Below are 18,059 nucleotides of genomic sequence, written 5' to 3'. Positions count from 1 at the left end.
AAGCGTACACTCTATGTACAGTGTAATTTATATAAAACATATATAAAGGTGGATACGCAGAAACCATAACAAAGGATGTGAAGAAGACAGCAGTGCAATGACGCAGAGTGCAAAGATGCTGGAATAAATATGGCTGACTTTGCACAGGTTCCATTATAAACATAAGACAAGACAAGATATGGATGTATACAGTATATACAGCATGTCTGGAATTAGTACCAATTAATAAGATTTATCATGTAGCACCAAGGTCTGCTATTACATTCAAATGTAGTAAGATACGATGAACTGAAAAGTAAGACCAATGTGAAAAGAGAGTGCAAAAAATAGATTAAAGATCAAAAATATAACATAATTACATGATAAACATAAATATACAACCCCCATATGTGCATATATAAGACAAATAAATTCTACCTGATGAATATAAATAACTGATAGTATAAAATAATATAAAATAGACTGTAATAAAGTCATTTTGGCATGATTGTGACATTATTTCCTGACTAATGAAGTAAAATAGTGGAAAGTGGCTTTGGGTTTCATTTTGACAGAATTTGCGCATCGCACTGGATTAATTTTGTCCCTCGCCGGTGGCCGTTTAAGCCCGTACGTGGCAGTCAGAGATCAGCACACAGCAGCTCAGGCTGATGCGGCTCCGCTCCCGCAACAATTCACTTGCTCACACGGACATCCTTGCTCTCCTTGCAGGCTACACCGAAGCAGGGACTCTCTCGACGCCCCCAGACCTGGTGCGACGCCCGCTATAACACGTTTTAATCATGTTCACCGTGTCGGAGCTGGTTGTCTTGCTGGCCGTCCTGTCTGCCACTGCGTCCGGCTACTTCGTTAGCATAGACGCCCATGCCGAGGAGTGCTTCTACGAGCGGGTCAACTCCGGCACAAAGATGGGCCTCATGTTTGAGGTGGCCGAAGGCGGCTTCCTGGATATCGATGTTGAGGTGAGATACTTCCCTGAGATAATAAACCAGCTACCTAACTTCTGGGAAATATCTGTTTTTAGTTATTTAAGCTGCGACTGTGATACAGAGGCCTGTGCTAAAGCTAGTTAGCTCGCTAGCTAGCTGCCGCCGTCTACGTAACGTCAAGTGAAAATAGTTGCTCTCCAGGTTGATGGTCGTTAACTCACTGTTTAACCCAAAAACATTTTATTTTTGGATGTATTGATTACAGGGGCGTTATTCGGCTAGCATCCTGATGTCAAATACGTGAAGCTGCTAATTGAGTTATTCATAACGACTCAGGAAGTGCAACGTTAGCATTGTGTCCGGTTGAGTTATGCTAGCTAACTATGCAGCTAATACACTGTTTGAGTATCTAATAGCATTACATTTCAAGATGTAACGGTGCTAATCCTCTTTTCACGTGTTTTCTGTACAACCTTAGTGATGATTTGATGTGCAAATGAATGCTTAATGCACAGAGATGTTGGTGCCATATGCTATAAGCAGTCCTGTCATTTTATATGCCTGCACTGGATATCCAGCAGTGATCTTCACTCAGACATCTTCTCTCTGTGTCCCTCCCAGATAACAGGGCCCGATGGTAAGCAGATCTACAAAGGCGACAGAGAGTCCAGTGGGAAATACTCTGTGGCAGCACACATGGACGGAACCTACAAGTTCTGCTTCAGCAACAAGATGTCAACCATGACACCCAAGATCGTCATGTTCACGATTGATATCGGAGAAGCCCCCAAAGGCCAAGACATGGAGACAGAAGGTACACAAAGGGAGTGTGTGTTGGGGTTAATGCATATAGATTAAAAAAATCTACATCCACACACTTCAGCATCCTCCCACATGGACCATACAGGGTGCACACCAGTGTTTCTGTCTGTATTCTTCTGTTGTTGATCATGTTTGATAGATTCTTTCCCCTCTTTGACTTTATCTTGGGCACTCTTCTCCTGTTGTAGGTGGTGACAGCTGGGATGGTAGGGCACAGGGCAGGCTATGGCTCAGCTGCTGTTGTGAAATATACGTTTGAGTTTGTGATGCACTGCAGAGTTTTCTCTAACCAGTGTTGTTTCTGTAGTATAAACTAATATTGTGCATTTTTACTGCGCACAGGAAGCTGTGATGTTTGGGAATGTTTTGACTGTCTGCACAGTGAGAACATGTAGAAACTATAAATGTCTCTGGTGATGGGATGGCATCACCTGCGACATGCATCACGACTGTAAACCTGTCATGCATGTTACTGCATACCTCATGCATGTGTTTTTTTAGCACAATAAATGTGTCGTGGCTCATCACTGATGCTCACTTTTACCTGTTTCAGCCCACCAAAACAAGCTGGAGGAGATGATCAACGAGCTGGCGGTTGCCATGACAGCTGTAAAGCATGAGCAGGAGTACATGGAGGTTCGCGAGAGGATACACAGAGCAAGTGAGTCCCGAGCCGATAAGGTTACGTGTAAAGAACAGGTTTTATTTTGGTCGTTTGAGAGTAAGTTCACTCACGGTCTCTTCTTCTCCTTTCTAGTCAACGACAACACAAACAGCAGAGTGGTGCTGTGGTCGTTCTTCGAAGCTCTGGTTCTGGTTGCAATGACACTCGGACAGATTTACTACCTGAAGAGATTTTTTGAAGTACGGCGAGTGGTTTAGTGCGATTAAATGATCCCTCTGTGTCCTCCACTGTTTTCTCCAACACCAAGACAGTTATTCACACTCTGGAAATGAGACTGGCAGTTTTGAGTAAAGCCTACATATGAACGGATCTCAGATGTTCTGTCCCCCTGTTACCTGTTTGGTTCCTTCTATAAATGTAATTAGTGTTTGTTTGGAACGACTGGCCAAAAGATTCTGGGTAAGATGTCAATTTTCATTCTTTTCTTTTTTTTGGTTTTGTTTTGAGAATTACATTTAAGTACCAATTACTTGCCAGTATAGTTTTGCCTCTGAGTGACTGTGAGGCTCATGATTTTAAGTAAAAGCAGGCAGATGAAAGAGTTAGAAATGCACATAAATTTGCTAGGCATGTGTGGAGTCACCACAGGGGAATGTAGCCTGTATTAAGATATTAATAGGACCCTTCTCCTATGATGAAATAGGACAAACAAGAGAAAATCATTAGATTTTTCTTGTTTGTCTTGAGACGCAGGAGGTTTTGTTTCCAGTGTCAAAGCCAAGTCAGACGACGTAGTGGCAGATATGTGATATCTGCACATGTGAACGCTCTCAAACAACAAATTGCACTCCTGATATACATGGAAGTATCTGAAGGTTTTACACTGCAGCTGGTCTTTAAGGGAACCTGTACAGCTTCTAGCTCTGTGTGTTGATTCATCGCGATCCATGCCGCGGGTGGGTGGGTGGGTGGGTGGGGGGGCTTCACCTGACATCATTTGCAGGGAAACACGACTCCTTATGTAGTTCAGAAAGTAACAGGGGTGCTTTAGGTTCCTTGGAGCACGAGTTGATTTAATTTTCAAACACTTGAGTTCAACACTCACAGACCTTGAAGAGCTGAGACGGGGGCTGGGTTTTAAACTGGAGTGCAACTCCAAAGTGAAGAGAAATACTGAAATACATGTTACATGTTGATTGAGGCTGGGTGGGCGGGTGGGGGGGTCTGACACCTAATGACTGCTGTGTGCTTTAGTTGCTTCTATAGTTATTTTGTTGGGGTTGGGAGTTTTAAATTATATGATTGTATACAATTTTGAACTGTCCGTTTCTCCTGGAGCACATCCAGTGACATGCAACTGTTTGGATGATGCCTTTCAAATGAATAAATATCGTTTACCTTTTTTTTTCTTTCTACAAACGAGGCGAGAGCTCGCGTCTAAGGCAGCAGCTTTACATCCAGCACACGGCTGCAACATGGCATGTCACTGAGTTTGCTCCAGTTTTGTATTAAAAACAATCTTTGGTGAGCTCAGGCAGGTCAACTGCTCTGTACACAGTCTCTTCCTTTTTGTGATTACAGCAAAATCTGATAAATGGATCTGTACAAATGTAGAATGGTTTGTCTGTGGAAAAAGCCCCAGGTTTCATAATAAAGCCAATATTCTGTACAATTACTTGGATGTCTTATTGGGAACGTTTGGCTGCGATTCGTCTGATCCAAGGAAAGCGTGGAATTAAACTACAGCTCTGTAAGTACTTAACAATTTTGAGGTTCTCCACTACATTGGACAGAAGGACAAAATGCACTTTATACTTGATTTATTTACTGCAAATAATTTGAAGAGTCCCTTTTGGTTTACTTTATTACATCAGAAATGATTATTAATGGAGACCTATAGTACAGTTAATACTAGTATAATAGTGTTTTAAGTGCTCTGTGGGAAGAAATAATTTTTTTACTTAAGCACCTCACACACAGTTTTGTGATGGTTGTATTTCATTAATTTTCATTAATGCCAATTAACTATTTTATTACATTTCAGAGATAAATGTGCTTTTTACTACAAAAAAGTGCAACATCATTATAAGAATATTTACTAAGGTCTTTTACTCTTTACTGACAACTTACAAGTGACTGACCTTTGTATATTAAGATCTTCCATCAAAAACCTATGAATTATGATGCATTGTTACAGATTAACTTGATTAGACGGTTAAACTGGGTAGAAGTAGCAGACATGTTAACATATGAAAATGTACAAGTACAGCTGAAACAATTGCCAGACAATAGATTTAGCTAATTATTACTGATCATTTTTATGCTCACAAAGCAGGCGTTGTGAAGGAGCCACTCTTGTGAAGCCATTTCTCACTAGTTTCACCATTTTTACAAACCAAACAAACAATCAATGGATTGATAGAGAAAATAATCATCAGCTGCAGCTTTGATACTAAATAGTTCAAAATGAGCTTCAACAGTAAAATCCTGCTTTTCCATCAATGATGATGAATAATAATTTATTGATAGAATATATATAATAATACAGCAAGTCACAGGGGACACTTTTCTACACAGAGTACTTTTACTTTAGTACAATTTTCTGATAATACTGTTCAACGCAGGACTTTTACCTGTAACAGAGTATTTTATGGCACGATATTAATACTTTTACCACAGTAAAGCATTGGAATACTTTCTCCACCAGTGCCAGTTTATCACAAACTGTCAAAATCACCAACATTTACGTTATAATCATTAATTAATGAGTAATTTTATTTAAGTAAATGCACTGTTTTTTCTTCCACCACTGTTATATTATTTATTTCAATTAAAAAGACACATAAAAAATAAAAATACACGAGTGCACGGAACGATTCTCATGGCCGTGCTCCAGTTCCTACCCGGTTTGTAGACATCAGCGTACCCGGAAGTCGGAGCAGCGTGGAGAGCAGAGGGGAGGCAGCGCAGCGGCGGCTAGCAGCGTTAGCATAATACTGTAAACACTTAATGGTGGAATAAAAGCCCAGCATGGAGAACACGACAGACGGCACGTGGGAGAGTTTACCTGTTAAACTCAACGACAACATTTTAGAAACGCTCGAGGAGCTGAAATTCACCCACATGACACCTGTCCAGGTAAGAAGAACTCTTCAGACCTGCCTGCAGCGGACACCGAACATCTCATGTCAGTGGAATAAACACTGTTATCCTCATGTGTTTCTCCTAGTCTGCTTGTATCCCGCTGTTCATGCGGAACAAAGATGTGGCTGCTGAGGCGGTAAGTACAAATAAAGTTCATTATAAATAAATAAATACATTTAAGTAAAGTATAATGTTAACATACTGTTTCTTTACTGTAGAACAGGGGTGTCCACATACAGAAAAACATACAAAGGGCCACTCACTAGAAGCAGCACCAGCATCAGCATCAGAGAGGGAAGCTTGAAATAGTCTGTGTTAGAGCCCTGGTGCTCAAATTAACAGCCTTACCTCCACTTTCTTGACCCTCAGCGGACACCGTAGATTCCTTTGCGCTCACCTGTCCCAGCTGGAGCCCCATCCTTCATCCCTCCACACAGCTCGTCCCATTTAAGTCCCATCATGCCAACTGCACCTGGCACAGCTTCAAACACATCCTCACCTGTCGTGGTGCTCTTTAACCTGCTAACATCAAGCAGCTCCTCCGTAATGCAGAAGTGATCTTCATTAGTTATCAGCTGTGCTCTCATCGCACACGCGTCTGAAACTTCCAACACTCACTTGCTCTCTTACGTTTCCTTAATTCTGCCATTTTGGGTCACCTGTAGCACATTTCTTCTTCGATTACTCATTTTATAGAGAAGCTGCCTCGTTCAAGACAGTTACTGCACCTAGTGGTGAGACTAAGAAGTACAACACAGTTCCATGTGTGGGCCGCATTCCAATACAGTTTTAGAATTTCCTGCGGGCCAATGAAACTTGGACCACGGGCCACAGTTGGCCCGCGGGCCGTAGTTTGGACACCCCTGCTGTAGTACTTCAGTGTAACGCTCCTGTATAGATCTACTCCACTACATTTTTTAGCTACTTTTCTCTTAAAAAAACATGATATTGTTGTATAATATGATGCAGTACTACAGTACCAATCTACCCAGTAGTACACAAAGTAGAACTGCAACATTGAAATATCCCAACACGTGTTTGTTAGTAATAACAAATATCATTTCATATATATTTATATTTTATAAAACTCTATGGTACATTTAGCTGATGATGCTTCTGTACGTTTACTCGTAATGGAGTATTTTAACTGTAGTACTTCTGAGTACTTGCTTTTATTATTACTGCAAGAAATACTGCAGTATTGCAACACTTCAACACCAGTAAAAGTGCAACAAGGATATTTTCTCAAACACTGTACCTCAGTACAAATCCTTCAGTGTTTCCTGTGCCGCTCGCTAAAGGTCGTGTGTTTGTAGGTGACTGGGAGCGGAAAGACGCTGGCGTTCGTCATTCCCATCATAGAGCTGCTCCTGAAGAGGGAGGAAAAGCTGAAGAAGATGCAGGTGAGGATGAGACCAACGACTTTGGAGCTTTTAAACCTCCTGAGAGCGTTGGCGGTTTACACACACAGTGTTTCTCTGCAGGTCGGCGCCCTGGTGGTCACTCCCACGAGAGAACTGGCCCTGCAGATCAGCGAAGTGATGGCGCAGTTCATCAGGAAGTTTCCAGAGTTTACGTACGTACAAAGTCACAAAAGAGGAGCTGAATTTATCCCAACAAAGTGGTTTTATTTTGTCAAAAAGTGTTTTATTTCACATTATCATGTTTTAATGTTTAATGTGTGTGTGTGTGTGTGTGTTTCAGGCAGATTTTACTGATTGGTGGCACTAACCCGATAGAGGATGTGGAGAAGTTCAAGGATCAAGGGTATGTGATGTGGTGGTGTGAGTCATATAAAACAAGACTGATTAGTTCTAACAATAACATTTTAGTCTGACCTTTTAAAAGAGTAAAAAGATCCTTTTTGTTTAACCAGAAACAGCCGTTATGCCGCTCTCTTCAAAGCCACCAGACTCCATTGATAAAAACAGTAATTTTACCTTGAACACCACTAGAGTAGCTGGTCTACCGCTGCCTCAATCTGTGAGTGTGTTTATGTTATTGTGTGGCTTTGGGGTTTTAAAGGGTTAGTTCAGATCCAACACAATATTTAAGTGACACACAATAATGCAAACAAACTAACCAATCAAGGCAGCGAGGGACCAGCAACTCCAGTGTTCTGCAAGGTAAAATTACTGTTTTTGTCAATGGAGTCTGGTGGCTTTTAAGAGGGCTGTATAACGGCTGTTTCTGGTTGCATAAAAAGGATCTTTCAGGTCATTTAGACACCAAAATATGTAAAACTAGGGCCCAGGCTTGAAAATACTGAAGTTCTGAGAGTGGTATTAACCTCCTTTTCTTCAGGGCAAACATTGTGATTGCGACACCGGGCCGTCTGGAGGATATGTTCAGGAGGAAGTCCGATGGTCTGGACTTGGCCAGCTCAGTCAAGAGTCTCGATGTTCTGGTTCTCGATGAGGCCGATAGACTACTCGACATGGGCTTCGAGGCCAGGTATGGACTAAGTTTTTGTTGTTATGGGTGAAGAAATGAGCGCACATATGTTTTCTTGTGTCGCTAACAGCGTCTCTTGCTTGTGTTTCCAGTCTGAACACCATCTTGGGCTACCTGCCTAAACAGAGGCGCACAGGCTTGTTTTCAGCCACTCAGACGCAGGAGCTGGAGAAGCTGGTGAGGGCCGGCCTCAGGAACCCGGTGCGCATCACCGTCAAAGAGAAGGGTGTGGCTGCCACCAGCATCCAGAAAACGCCCTCCAGGCTCTCCAACTACTACACGGTGCGTCTGCTCGGCTCGACGTCCGTCTCCCATCAATCAGCCCAAAGCCTAAACTGCACTAATGACGCCAAAATTCTTGTTCTCCTTTCAGATATGTAGAGCAGAGGACAAGTTCAACAAGCTTGTGGCGTTTCTAAGGCAACACAAGCATGAGAAGAATCTGGTCTTCTTCAGGTACTTTAGGACAGACTGAACGTTTATAGAAATGACACTGTGTCCCAGAGTAGGTCCACTAAAAGAGCTTTTTTGATCCACTGACAGGCTCAGAGTGTTGTTCTAAGTGTGTGACAGCATCATGGAAAGGATCCCTACAGAGAGAGACCTGGAAGATCCTTTTGGTTTAACCACAAACAGACGTTACGTCACTTTCTTTAGACCCACCAGACTCCATTGACAAAAACAGTCATTTTAGCTCACAGAACACAGGAGTCGCTGGACTCCCTTTGCTTCGATCTGTTAGTTTCCTTGTGAAATAGTGTCTAACACAAATATTGTGTTGGATCCAAACTCACCCTTTAAAACACCAAAGTTTTACACAAGACCACAAACAAACTAACCGTTCAAGGCAGCAGTAGACCAGCAACTCTAATGGTCTGCGAGGTAAAATTAATGTTTTTGTCAATGGAGTCTGGTTACACAATATGTAAAAAATAGGGCTCAGGTCTAAAGAATACCTGAGTTACCCTTTGGTTCTGCACCATATCTGCTTTAGGTTAAAAAGTTCTTCTTCAGGTCTGTAGTTACTCACCGAGGCGACTTGTTGCCATCTCATCATCAGCACGTGTGCCTGTGTGGAGTACTACGGTCGAGCCCTGGAGACGCTGGTCAAGAAGGTCACCGTCCACTGCATCCACGGCAAGATGAAAACCAAACGCAACAAGATCTTTGCCGACTTTCGGGCCCTGAAAAGGTGAGATTTGGTGTTCGTGCGCTGGCACAATAGATCCAGTTGTGTCTGCTGGTTAACTGACACTCGTCTTCGTCTGTGTGTGTGTTACGCTGCAGCGGGATATTGGTGTGTACAGATGTCATGGCCAGAGGCATTGATATCCCCGACGTGAACTGGGTGCTGCAGTATGATCCTCCCAGCAGCGCCAGGTGAGTGAGCGGTTATACACTACTGTGTGTGTATCACAACCATATATTTCTTCTTCCTCTCTGCCGTAGAGCTCCATTGTTGACCAGAAGCTATAGTGTATCAATCCACGGCTGAAAATAGTCCCCAGTAAATGTGCTATTTGCTCCAGATTGATTAAATTCTGATTAAAAACTAGAGTCTAGCTGTTTCAGGATTTTTTTTACATATACTTTATATACTATACATAAACTTTTAACCTATTTTCATCAATTAATTTAAAAACAAGTTATGAATATATAGTTCAAATTTCTGGAAAAAGAAAGTTTCATTTAAATTCATAGAAATTGGAGCAAATAGTGCTTTTTCTGGGGACTATTTTAAGTGGTGGATGGATACACGATAGTTTCTGGTCAATAACACACAAAGAATGATATCCTATGGATTTAGACTTGTTTACATGCTGTATGAAATGAATTTAAAGCTAATTTCAGTGATTCTAATCTTACAGATGTTGTTTGTTTCCCCTTTTGTTTCTGTCTCAGTGCGTTTGTTCATCGATGTGGGCGAACGGCACGAATCGGAAATCAAGGCAACGCCCTCGTCTTTCTGCTGCCGATGGAGGAGTCCTACGTCAATTTTTTGTCCATCAACCAGAAAGTGAGTTGTTTAGTATTAAAATCCTAAAATCAATCAATATTGATGCAAACCACAGGACTTCTGAATGAACCCTGTGAAACACCAAAGTCCCACAATAACACAAACAAGCTAAACAGTCTGGTAGACGAGCAACTCTCAGCATTAATTAAAGGATCCCTACAAGGAGAGACCCGTTAGATCCTTTTTATTTAACCAGAAACAGCCGTTATATCGCTCTCTCCAAACACACCAGACTCCATTCACAAAAACAGTAATTTTACCTCACAGAACACAGGAGTTGCTGTTTCTACAGCTGCCTCAATCCGTTAGTTTGTTAGTGTTAAAATAGGGCCGTGGTTTAAAAATATCAGCGTTACCTTTTAAGAACAGTACTTAAATTAAAGAACCATGATTAAAGATGCACAAATGGTGGTCACATGGTTTCCCTGTTGATATTTGCTACTGAAGTGGACACACTGGATGAGAGATTCGACTAAAACTCACTTCCTGTTGTTTCCTCAGTGCCCCCTGCAGAGGATGCCCCCGATAGCTGATGTTGTGGACGTGTTGCCCAAAGTGAAGGCCATGTCTCTGGCAGACCGCGCCATGTTCGACCGAGGCATGAGAGCCTTCGTCTCATACGTTCAGGCCTACGCCAAACACGAGTGCAGCCTCATCTTCAGAGTCAAAGGTAGAAAACTCCTCCACCTTAGATCCACGTCTGCAGTATGTTTTAAAGCACAAACGCAACAATTGTGCTACGTGTCTTCGTCCAGATCTGGACTTCGCCTCCCTCGCTCGAGCCTTCGCCCTCCTTCGCCTGCCGAAGATGCCCGAGCTGAAGGGAAAAACGCTTCCTGGTTTCGCCGAGATGAACGTGGACACCGACACCATCCGCTACAAGGACAAGCACAGGGAGAAACAGAGAAGGAAGATGCTGGCTGAGCAGAAAGAGGAAGAAAGGACTCCGTTTCCCAAGAGACACTTTGACAAGAATAAGTCCTGGTCGAAACAGAAGACCAAAAAGGAACGCAGGAAAAAGAAGGCGGCCAAGAGGAAACACGATGAGGTATATCTGATCACTGAGGGGGCAGTGAAGAGGCTACAAAACACAGCACAGTTAGTTCACACAGTTAGCGGCCGTTCAGACGTTGTCTCTACAAACAGGTGGAGAAACGCCGGCCCTGCAGCCGTCATCCTTTTATCCAAGACACCTGCCGTTACCAAGCAACCAGAACCACACAGGAAATGTTTAGCCTAGCACGAACACGCTAGCTAGCACAACCTGGCAGGTCGTAGAGCTCCTGGTGTCTCTTAACGAGTACAATCAGCCGCTCTTTCAGCCGCAGTGTGGCCGACCTTTAAACCAGAAGTAAGCAGGTCCTCTGCAGCTGATTGGTTCAGACTTGTCACATGACCTGAGCTGCACTTGCTGCGTTAAAAAAAAAACTATTAAATAATGATTGAGGGCAACAACTGAAACGCCTACCATCAGTGACTGTTACATCTTGTGATAAATCTTATCTTCTGTCCCCGCAGGGCTCGGACGTGGACGAGGAAGATGTGAAGGAGCTTTTAAATGACACTCGGCTCCTCAAGAAGCTAAAAAAGGGGAAAATCAGCGAGGAGGACTTTGAGAAACAGCTAACAAGTGGACACAAAACAGAGGGACGGTCACATGACAGCGAGGAGGACGTTTAGTCTGTGTTGTCCAAGTAAAACTCAACAGAACTCCATGAAATCCAAACGCCTTTGATACTTCTTTACCTTTTTGATAATGGATTTTATTGAGTTATAAATAAAGCTTGATGAGTTCGTCGCTGACAGCAGACGGAGTGAGGACTCCCAGGTCGGTGAAGAGGAGGGTGATGAGGGAGGGAGGCGTGTAATCCACCATCGGATGCTCTTCTGAAAGGTTCCGTACGGTCTTCAGGGTGTCTGCTTTGTACTGTGGCGGAAAGGAGAAGACGTGTTACAAACAAACAGCAACAGTAAAAGTCATGACACCAAACTCTGTGACGCCAAACCTTGAATTTATCCGGCACGTCCTGCTGGTTGAGCGGATACAGGCGGACGAACTTGAAACTCTCCGCCACGACGTAGAAGGGTTTGTTGTGAGCTTTGGAGCACACGGCCATCTGATACGTGCCGATCTGCAACAGCAAAGACAAACATTCAGGTCTCAAGCTGTGGTGGAAAGTAACCAGGCACGTTTACTGGAGTATTTTTCCATTTTCTAATACTTCCTACTTCTGCTCCACTACATTTATCTGACATCTGAGTCATTTTGTAGATTCATGTAAGTGCAAACACATCAAAAATCTGTCTAAAGTTTGTCTCCTAAAAGCCTTATTTTCTTATAAAAAGTGAAAATCTGCCATCATTTCATGTTTTTTAATAAAAGCCAACTAGTTCTATACATTTTCTAGAGTAATGTGAGTAAATAAAATAGTTAAAATTAGCTTTAACTGCAGTGCTCACATGCTAATGCATAAGAGTACTATTTACTTTCAATACCTAAGTTACATTTAGCTGATTAATACTGACTCTTAAGCTTAAAATACTTGTTTAGCATTTTCACACTGCAGTATTGTCCCATAAATAAGGATCTGATTATTTGTTCCAACACCGATTACAGACAGTATTAATGACATTTATGTGAAAGTTAGTGGGTTCCATCTTTGTCCTCCACTGATTTAGCTTCACACTCTTATGATGTTCTGTGCAGAAGAAGCAGCTTTTATTCCATACGTTGCTCTTCCTCATCAAAATGCCTCATGCTTAACATTACCCACAATCCAACTGGACCACTGACAGTTCATATGCCCTTTGTGGCTGGATTGGAAAACAGTCTAGGTATAACTGGTATTTTTAAACCTAAACATATTTTGGAAAGAAATCGCCATTATAGCGCTCTCTTCAAAGACACCAGACTCCATTCAAAAAAACAGTAATTTTACTTATCTGCCGCTGCCTTGATCAGTTAGTGTTATTGTGTGATTTGGGTGTTGTAAAGGGTTCGTTTGGACCCAACGCAGTAGAACTGTAACACATAATACAACTGATCCAGGATCTCCGGTCTTAATCCAAACAGAGGCAGACTTGCTTGGACTTGTTTTGTGCTACAGACCCTCTGACTATTCACTCGTGAAACGCACCTTGTTGATGATCCCTCCGCTCTCCACGACTCCTTCTGCACCAACAATAACCAGGTCTACTTTCTCCAGGACATACCTGAGAAAAACATCACAAAGACACACTGAGTCAGTCCACGCTGACGATGTACGACATGTTTTTAAATTTTAAAAAATAGATGTTTTTACCCCACAGCTGCATCCAGCACTACTGTTACTGGAACATTGAGTTTTCTCAGCGCCTCTGCCATCTGTCGCCTGAATAAAGAAAAGAAAAATGATTCAATGAGTGTGTGTGTCCCCTACAGAATGAAACTAGGACATCGTTTACTGACACTATTCACTCACCCAGCTGAGTCAGGCTGCGACTCCGTCACATAGACAGAGAAGCGTTTCTTCTCAGCCGCAGCTTTTTCCAGAACCCTGAGGACGACTCTGGAGTACGAGTGAGTCAGGATTTTCTGGGAGAGACGAGGGAAACAGTTTGTCATTGAATTGCTTAAATACTGTATGTGAAAACAGTGGGCTGAACGTCTAAAGATCCCAGAATCACAGGCCAACTCACAGCTACGCAGCTTTCTGGAGGATAATAACGACCTTCAGTGCTGCTTAACCGGTTTAATGAAAAGGAACATTGTGCTGCTCTCTTTGTGTTTCTGTCTAAAAGCCTTTAAACACCAGAGACGAAACAAAGCAGACGAAATGAAAATGCAGAATATTCGCCGACACATTTTCAAACCTTTCACTGACTGACGAGAGCTTCATGGATTAATAACAGTGAACTATAAATCAGCTGACACATGCATGTAGGACAGATACTTACAGCTCCGTCTTTGATGAAGGTGTGACACAGCTTTGCAACTTTGGCCCTGGACATCGAGATCTTCTCTAGAAATAGTTCTCCTCTCTCCTCCATCACCTTCTTACAGCGAGACAGATCCTGACGGAAAGAGGAATAAAAGTTAAGAGTTTGTCTTGTAGACTGTGGAGGCCTTAAAACTCAAAAACTCAAACGAGCCCCCAAAAGTCTCTGTTTTCTATTTGGCACCAACCAAACTCTGTACAGTTTTCCAGCTTTTTTAAAAAAAACAACACAAAATGTCACCTATTATTTACAGTTACATTTTCTGGCAATTCCAATTGTTGTTTGAACGCCTTGTCTACACTTCAGCATAAGCACTTAAGGTGGAGAATGCTTAACCGGTTATTATTTAGGGTTTTTTTGTGTTTATAACAGTCAAATTCTAAGATGTTTAGTCCTGAAAACAACATGTGGACTTTCCTGGTGGCCCCAGTCAGATCAAGTTAAGTGTTTCTAGCAAATAAGTTCCTCTTTCTGTTAGTATCTCAGCAAGAAAACACTGTCCAGGAAACAAAAAACTAATTCTGTAGTACTTTTTCAAGTATTTGGGCAACTCAGACTTCTGAAGCTGCATTTTATTGCATCTCTTACGTGTGAATTACATTTTGGTGCCCAAAACTGAAAATACTGAGTGATCTAGTGAAAATGTGATTAGGGGATAAAGGATATAGATGAAGGACATGCTGCTATACTGCAGACACAGCTAACAAATCAATTTTAATTATTGTACACTGTCCAGATTGGGCAGATTTGCTCTTTATCTTTCACCATTGTTCCTAAAATGCTGATGCAGCCCATTGAAGTGAAGTGAAGGTGTGATGTGGTGCATGCTGGTGTCCCACCTGGTGCTCCAGTGATGTGAGGCTTATGAAGCGCAGGAAGAGCTCTCCTCCCGAGGACACGGCCACAGAGGAATCCACTCCTGTCAGGCAGTCTGTGGCCCACGTCAGGCTCTCCCTCAGACCCAGGATAGTTTCTCCTGAGGAGGCACCAACAGCTTGTCAACTTAGGTCCATAACAGGAGTGGTGGAATTAAACTAAGTTCATTTAAGTACAAATTTTAGGTACTTGGACTTTCCTTGAGTATTTCCTCTGCTTCAGAGGTGAAAATTGTACTTTTTACTTCACTACATTTGTCTGACAGCTTCAGTTACTTAATAGATCGCAATTTTTCACACACTTCCTGTCCAGTAAACACCACGAATCTCCAAATGTGGTGATTTTGAATGTGAATGTTTGGGATAAAACATTCACAATTTGTTTAGAGAACTCTCCTCCTTCATAGACTACAATAAACCATTTTAAACCCTCTTGGATCAGCTTGAAAATGCATTTTCAAAGCTTTTTTTCTAAGCTGGACTTTTACTACTACAACATATGATGGTCCTATAGACCCTGGTGCATTTCTGTAGATTAAACTACCCAACAGTATATAAAGTAGACAAAATAAGCTCAACTTTAAACATTTGCAGCAATAAAATGCAACATACACACTGGTGCAGCAGTGATATTAATCCAGAAACATCAGATGTAACAGAAAAACACTGTCAGGGAGCATTTTGCTGCACATGGAGAACTTAAAGTATATTTTGCTGATCATAAGTTAGCTGCTTTGGATGCAGGACTTTTAGTTGTAGGATGGTATTTTCACAGAGTACCAATACAGCTGAATGATGCAGTGAATGAGCACACCTTTGTCTCTCTTTAGGAACTCGAGCAGAGTGCGGATAGCGGCCACAGCAGAAGCCATGTCCGGGTCTTTCCTCATCTGAGCCCTGAAGTACTCCACCAGCTCTGTGAAAACACGGAGAAAACAGGGATAATGTCTGCGTTAATGGCCACAAAATATGAGCCGAAGTGTAAAACTTGACACAACGTACCTTCTTCGTTCATCCTGAAACGCTAAAAAAGAGCCTAACAGCCGCAGTCTTTAGAGTTAAAACAAATAACGGTGGATGTTGGTGGAATTCTGTCAGTCCGTCGGTTTTTTGACACGAGACAGCTGCTAACCCCACGAAACGGCAGCTTTCGTTCAAATCCAATTATAAACAAAATAAACGCCCTTAATCCAGCAATTTCAGTCACTCTCCTCACAAAACTGCCACAAAAATTAGCTTGAGGATGTCTGGAAAGTTTTGTTATCACTATTTGCAACGGGGTTGCGTTAGCTCATGTCGCAAGTGAGGTGCGTGTGATTTGTCGCGAAGAGATGACGTAGCACGTTTTCCTCTCTCAACGACGTGACCCCATCAAGGGCTGTCGGAAAAAAACAATTAAAATGTGTTCAGATTTGATGGATTTGTTGGAAATATTGGGGCTAAAAACAGTGCATGCTCGTGATTTTAGTAACTTAAACAGACAAGCACTCTTTTATTTATTTTCCCACCGTCTTTACACTCATTTATTTTAGTTTGCTGTCACATTTTATGAGTTTTATGAATAAGAAAATGGGGCAATGCTTTACTTTAAGCATTTATAAAGCAGTATATCATTTAATCTAAAACAGTTGAAGACACTATAGTGCAACACAGCCGTAATAATGTAAAATGTGTCTTCATTACAGAAATTAGAATTGCAGACAAATACAATACATTGATAAACACTAAAAAAAATGTCTTTATAGCAGCGTACAATTTTAAATTGAGTTAGAAACCACTTGTCAAATTAATGCACACTGATTATAAACACTACATAGAGAGACTTAAAGTAAAGTATTAGGAAATATTTTCTACAGTATTTAGCTGCAGATCATTAAGAAAATTCTTGGTAAATTTTACATCCACAAATGTAAATAGACTCGATCCAAACCCTGCTGTCACTAAACCATCAGAACTGATCAATAGATGTAAAGTTTCCATCTATCTCATCATTAGTACTCTGTAGGAGTTGTACTGATACTCTGCAGTTTGGATTCATGCCACCAGAGGGAAACGTGGTCATTTTCAATTTCTACTGATTTTATCCAAGTTCGGTCCTTTTCCAAGCTGGTGAGCAGATGAACTGCAAACTTTATCTTTGAATAAAACAAGACGCTGATTCTAGATTATTAGTTTTGGACAGTTGATAAATAAAAAGATAAAACTTCACTGAAACTACATTTTTTGTTCATCTTGAATACTTTGGGGATGTTGGCACTAAAGGAAAGATCAGAAATAACCAAAAGTGTTGGGATGCATGGCACTACTGCTTGTATGGTAGTACTTCTACAGTGTGGTACTAGTACTTTTCCTGAGGTACCAGCCCTGAATACTTGCTCTAACACTGCTTGTACTGTAGTATTGTCCCAGTGTAGTAGTAGTAGTAGTTTTTCCTGCTCATCTTGTAGTACTTTTTGCCATGTGGTACTAGTACTTTTCCTGTTGATATAGTAGTATTTTTACGGTGTGGTATTACTACATTTCCTGCTTGTGTTGCAGTATGTTTACAGTGCATGGTACTAGTATTTTACCTGTTTTGCAGTATATTAACAACGTGGTACTAGTACTTTTGCTGTTGATGTAGTAGTATTTTTACAGTGTTTAACTAATACTTTACCTGCTTGTGTTGCAGTAGATTAACAGTGTGGTACTAGTACTTTTCCTGTTGATAAAGTAGTCTTTTCACAGTGTAGTAGTATTTTACCTGCTTGTGTTGCAGTATGTTTACAGTGCATGGTACTAGTACTTTACCTGCTCATACAGAAGTATCTATACAGCGTGGTAGTAGTACTTTTCCTGTTTATATTGTAGTATTTCTACAGTGTGGTACTAGTACTTTTCCTGTTTATATTGTAGTATTTCTACAGTGTGGTACTAGTACTTTTCCTGCTTATGTAGTAGTATTTCTACAGTGTGGTACTAGTACTTTACCTGCTTGTGTTGCAGTGTGTTTACAGTGCATGGTACTAGTACTTTACCTGCCCATGCAGAAGTATCTTTACAGCGTGGTAGTGGTACTTTTCCCGGGGTCCCGGCCCCGGAGGTGCGTGCCTGCAGGCCGGCTGCAGCCCTTTGTTCTCCTGCCCCCCCAGCAGGCAGGCAGGCAGGCAGGCAGACAGACAGTCAGGCAGGCAGGCAGACAGTCAGGCAGGCAGGCAGACAGGCAGGCTGCTCTC

The 18,059-nt window shown here is 41.8% G+C and overlaps 3 protein-coding genes across 5 annotated transcripts; 2 read left to right on the top strand and 1 right to left on the bottom strand.

Moving 5' to 3' along the window:
* Positions 1 to 619: 619 nt before the first annotated feature.
* On the top strand, positions 620 to 3,333 carry tmed2 (transmembrane p24 trafficking protein 2). Its single transcript, XM_070850978.1, has 4 exons — positions 620 to 962; positions 1,551 to 1,743; positions 2,305 to 2,412; positions 2,509 to 3,333. The coding sequence occupies exons 1-4, from the start codon at positions 783 to 785 to the stop codon at positions 2,631 to 2,633; spliced, it is 606 nt and encodes a 201-aa protein (XP_070707079.1). The 5' UTR covers positions 620 to 782; the 3' UTR covers positions 2,634 to 3,333.
* Positions 3,334 to 5,320: 1,987 nt separating this feature from the next.
* Positions 5,321 to 11,769, top strand: ddx55 (DEAD (Asp-Glu-Ala-Asp) box polypeptide 55). Its single transcript, XM_070851163.1, has 14 exons — positions 5,321 to 5,514; positions 5,606 to 5,656; positions 6,837 to 6,923; positions 7,005 to 7,096; positions 7,225 to 7,287; positions 7,825 to 7,974; positions 8,067 to 8,256; positions 8,348 to 8,430; positions 9,035 to 9,166; positions 9,262 to 9,354; positions 9,877 to 9,991; positions 10,493 to 10,661; positions 10,747 to 11,039; positions 11,510 to 11,769. Exons 1-14 carry the CDS (start codon positions 5,407 to 5,409, stop codon positions 11,669 to 11,671), a joined length of 1,788 nt encoding a protein of 595 aa, XP_070707264.1. The 5' UTR covers positions 5,321 to 5,406; the 3' UTR covers positions 11,672 to 11,769.
* Positions 11,736 to 18,020, bottom strand: eif2b1 (eukaryotic translation initiation factor 2B, subunit 1 alpha). Of its 3 annotated transcripts, XM_070851166.1 has the most exons (9): positions 15,847 to 16,166; positions 15,659 to 15,760; positions 14,809 to 14,945; positions 13,928 to 14,044; positions 13,453 to 13,565; positions 13,294 to 13,362; positions 13,129 to 13,204; positions 11,998 to 12,123; positions 11,736 to 11,918 (listed from the first exon to the last, which is right to left on the bottom strand). In XM_070851166.1, exons 1-9 carry the CDS (start codon positions 15,857 to 15,859, stop codon positions 11,763 to 11,765), a joined length of 909 nt encoding a protein of 302 aa, XP_070707267.1. In that variant the 5' UTR covers positions 15,860 to 16,166; the 3' UTR covers positions 11,736 to 11,762. The 3 variants fall into 3 exon arrangements, with proteins under 3 accessions (XP_070707267.1, XP_070707266.1, XP_070707265.1); XM_070851165.1 differs by lacking the exon at positions 15,847 to 16,166 and adding an exon at positions 17,862 to 18,020 and having other exon boundaries at positions 11,736 to 12,123; XM_070851164.1 differs by having other exon boundaries at positions 11,736 to 12,123.
* Between the last annotated feature and the right edge of the window lie 39 nt (positions 18,021 to 18,059).

Source organism: Pempheris klunzingeri, chromosome 19, assembly GCF_042242105.1.
Source record: "Pempheris klunzingeri isolate RE-2024b chromosome 19, fPemKlu1.hap1, whole genome shotgun sequence".
NCBI lineage: Eukaryota > Metazoa > Chordata > Actinopteri > Acropomatiformes > Pempheridae > Pempheris > Pempheris klunzingeri.
This window is presented reverse-complemented; position numbering and strand designations above follow the sequence as displayed.

What these genes read in the sequence shown, in the direction of transcription:
- eif2b1 (XM_070851164.1), bottom strand. An exon ending in TCACATCACTGGAGCACCAG is followed by an intron (nt 14,045 to 14,808) that starts GTGGGACACCAG and finishes TCTTTCCGTCAG; the next exon opens with GATCTGTCTCGCTGTAAGAA. An exon ending in GCGGAGGGATCATCAACAAG is followed by an intron (nt 12,124 to 13,128) that starts GTGCGTTTCACG and finishes TTGCTGTTGCAG; the next exon opens with ATCGGCACGTATCAGATGGC.
- ddx55 (XM_070851163.1), top strand. Translation starts at nt 5,407, where the DNA reads ATGGAGAACACGACAGACGGCACGTGGGAGAGTTTACCTGTTAAACTC. An exon ending in AAGATGTGGCTGCTGAGGCG is followed by an intron (nt 5,657 to 6,836) that starts GTAAGTACAAAT and finishes GTGTGTTTGTAG; the next exon opens with GTGACTGGGAGCGGAAAGAC. An exon ending in GACATGGGCTTCGAGGCCAG is followed by an intron (nt 7,975 to 8,066) that starts GTATGGACTAAG and finishes TTGTGTTTCCAG; the next exon opens with TCTGAACACCATCTTGGGCT.
- tmed2 (XM_070850978.1), top strand. Translation starts at nt 783, where the DNA reads ATGTTCACCGTGTCGGAGCTGGTTGTCTTGCTGGCCGTCCTGTCTGCC. An exon ending in TCCTGGATATCGATGTTGAG is followed by an intron (nt 963 to 1,550) that starts GTGAGATACTTC and finishes TGTCCCTCCCAG; the next exon opens with ATAACAGGGCCCGATGGTAA. An exon ending in CCAAGACATGGAGACAGAAG is followed by an intron (nt 1,744 to 2,304) that starts GTACACAAAGGG and finishes TACCTGTTTCAG; the next exon opens with CCCACCAAAACAAGCTGGAG.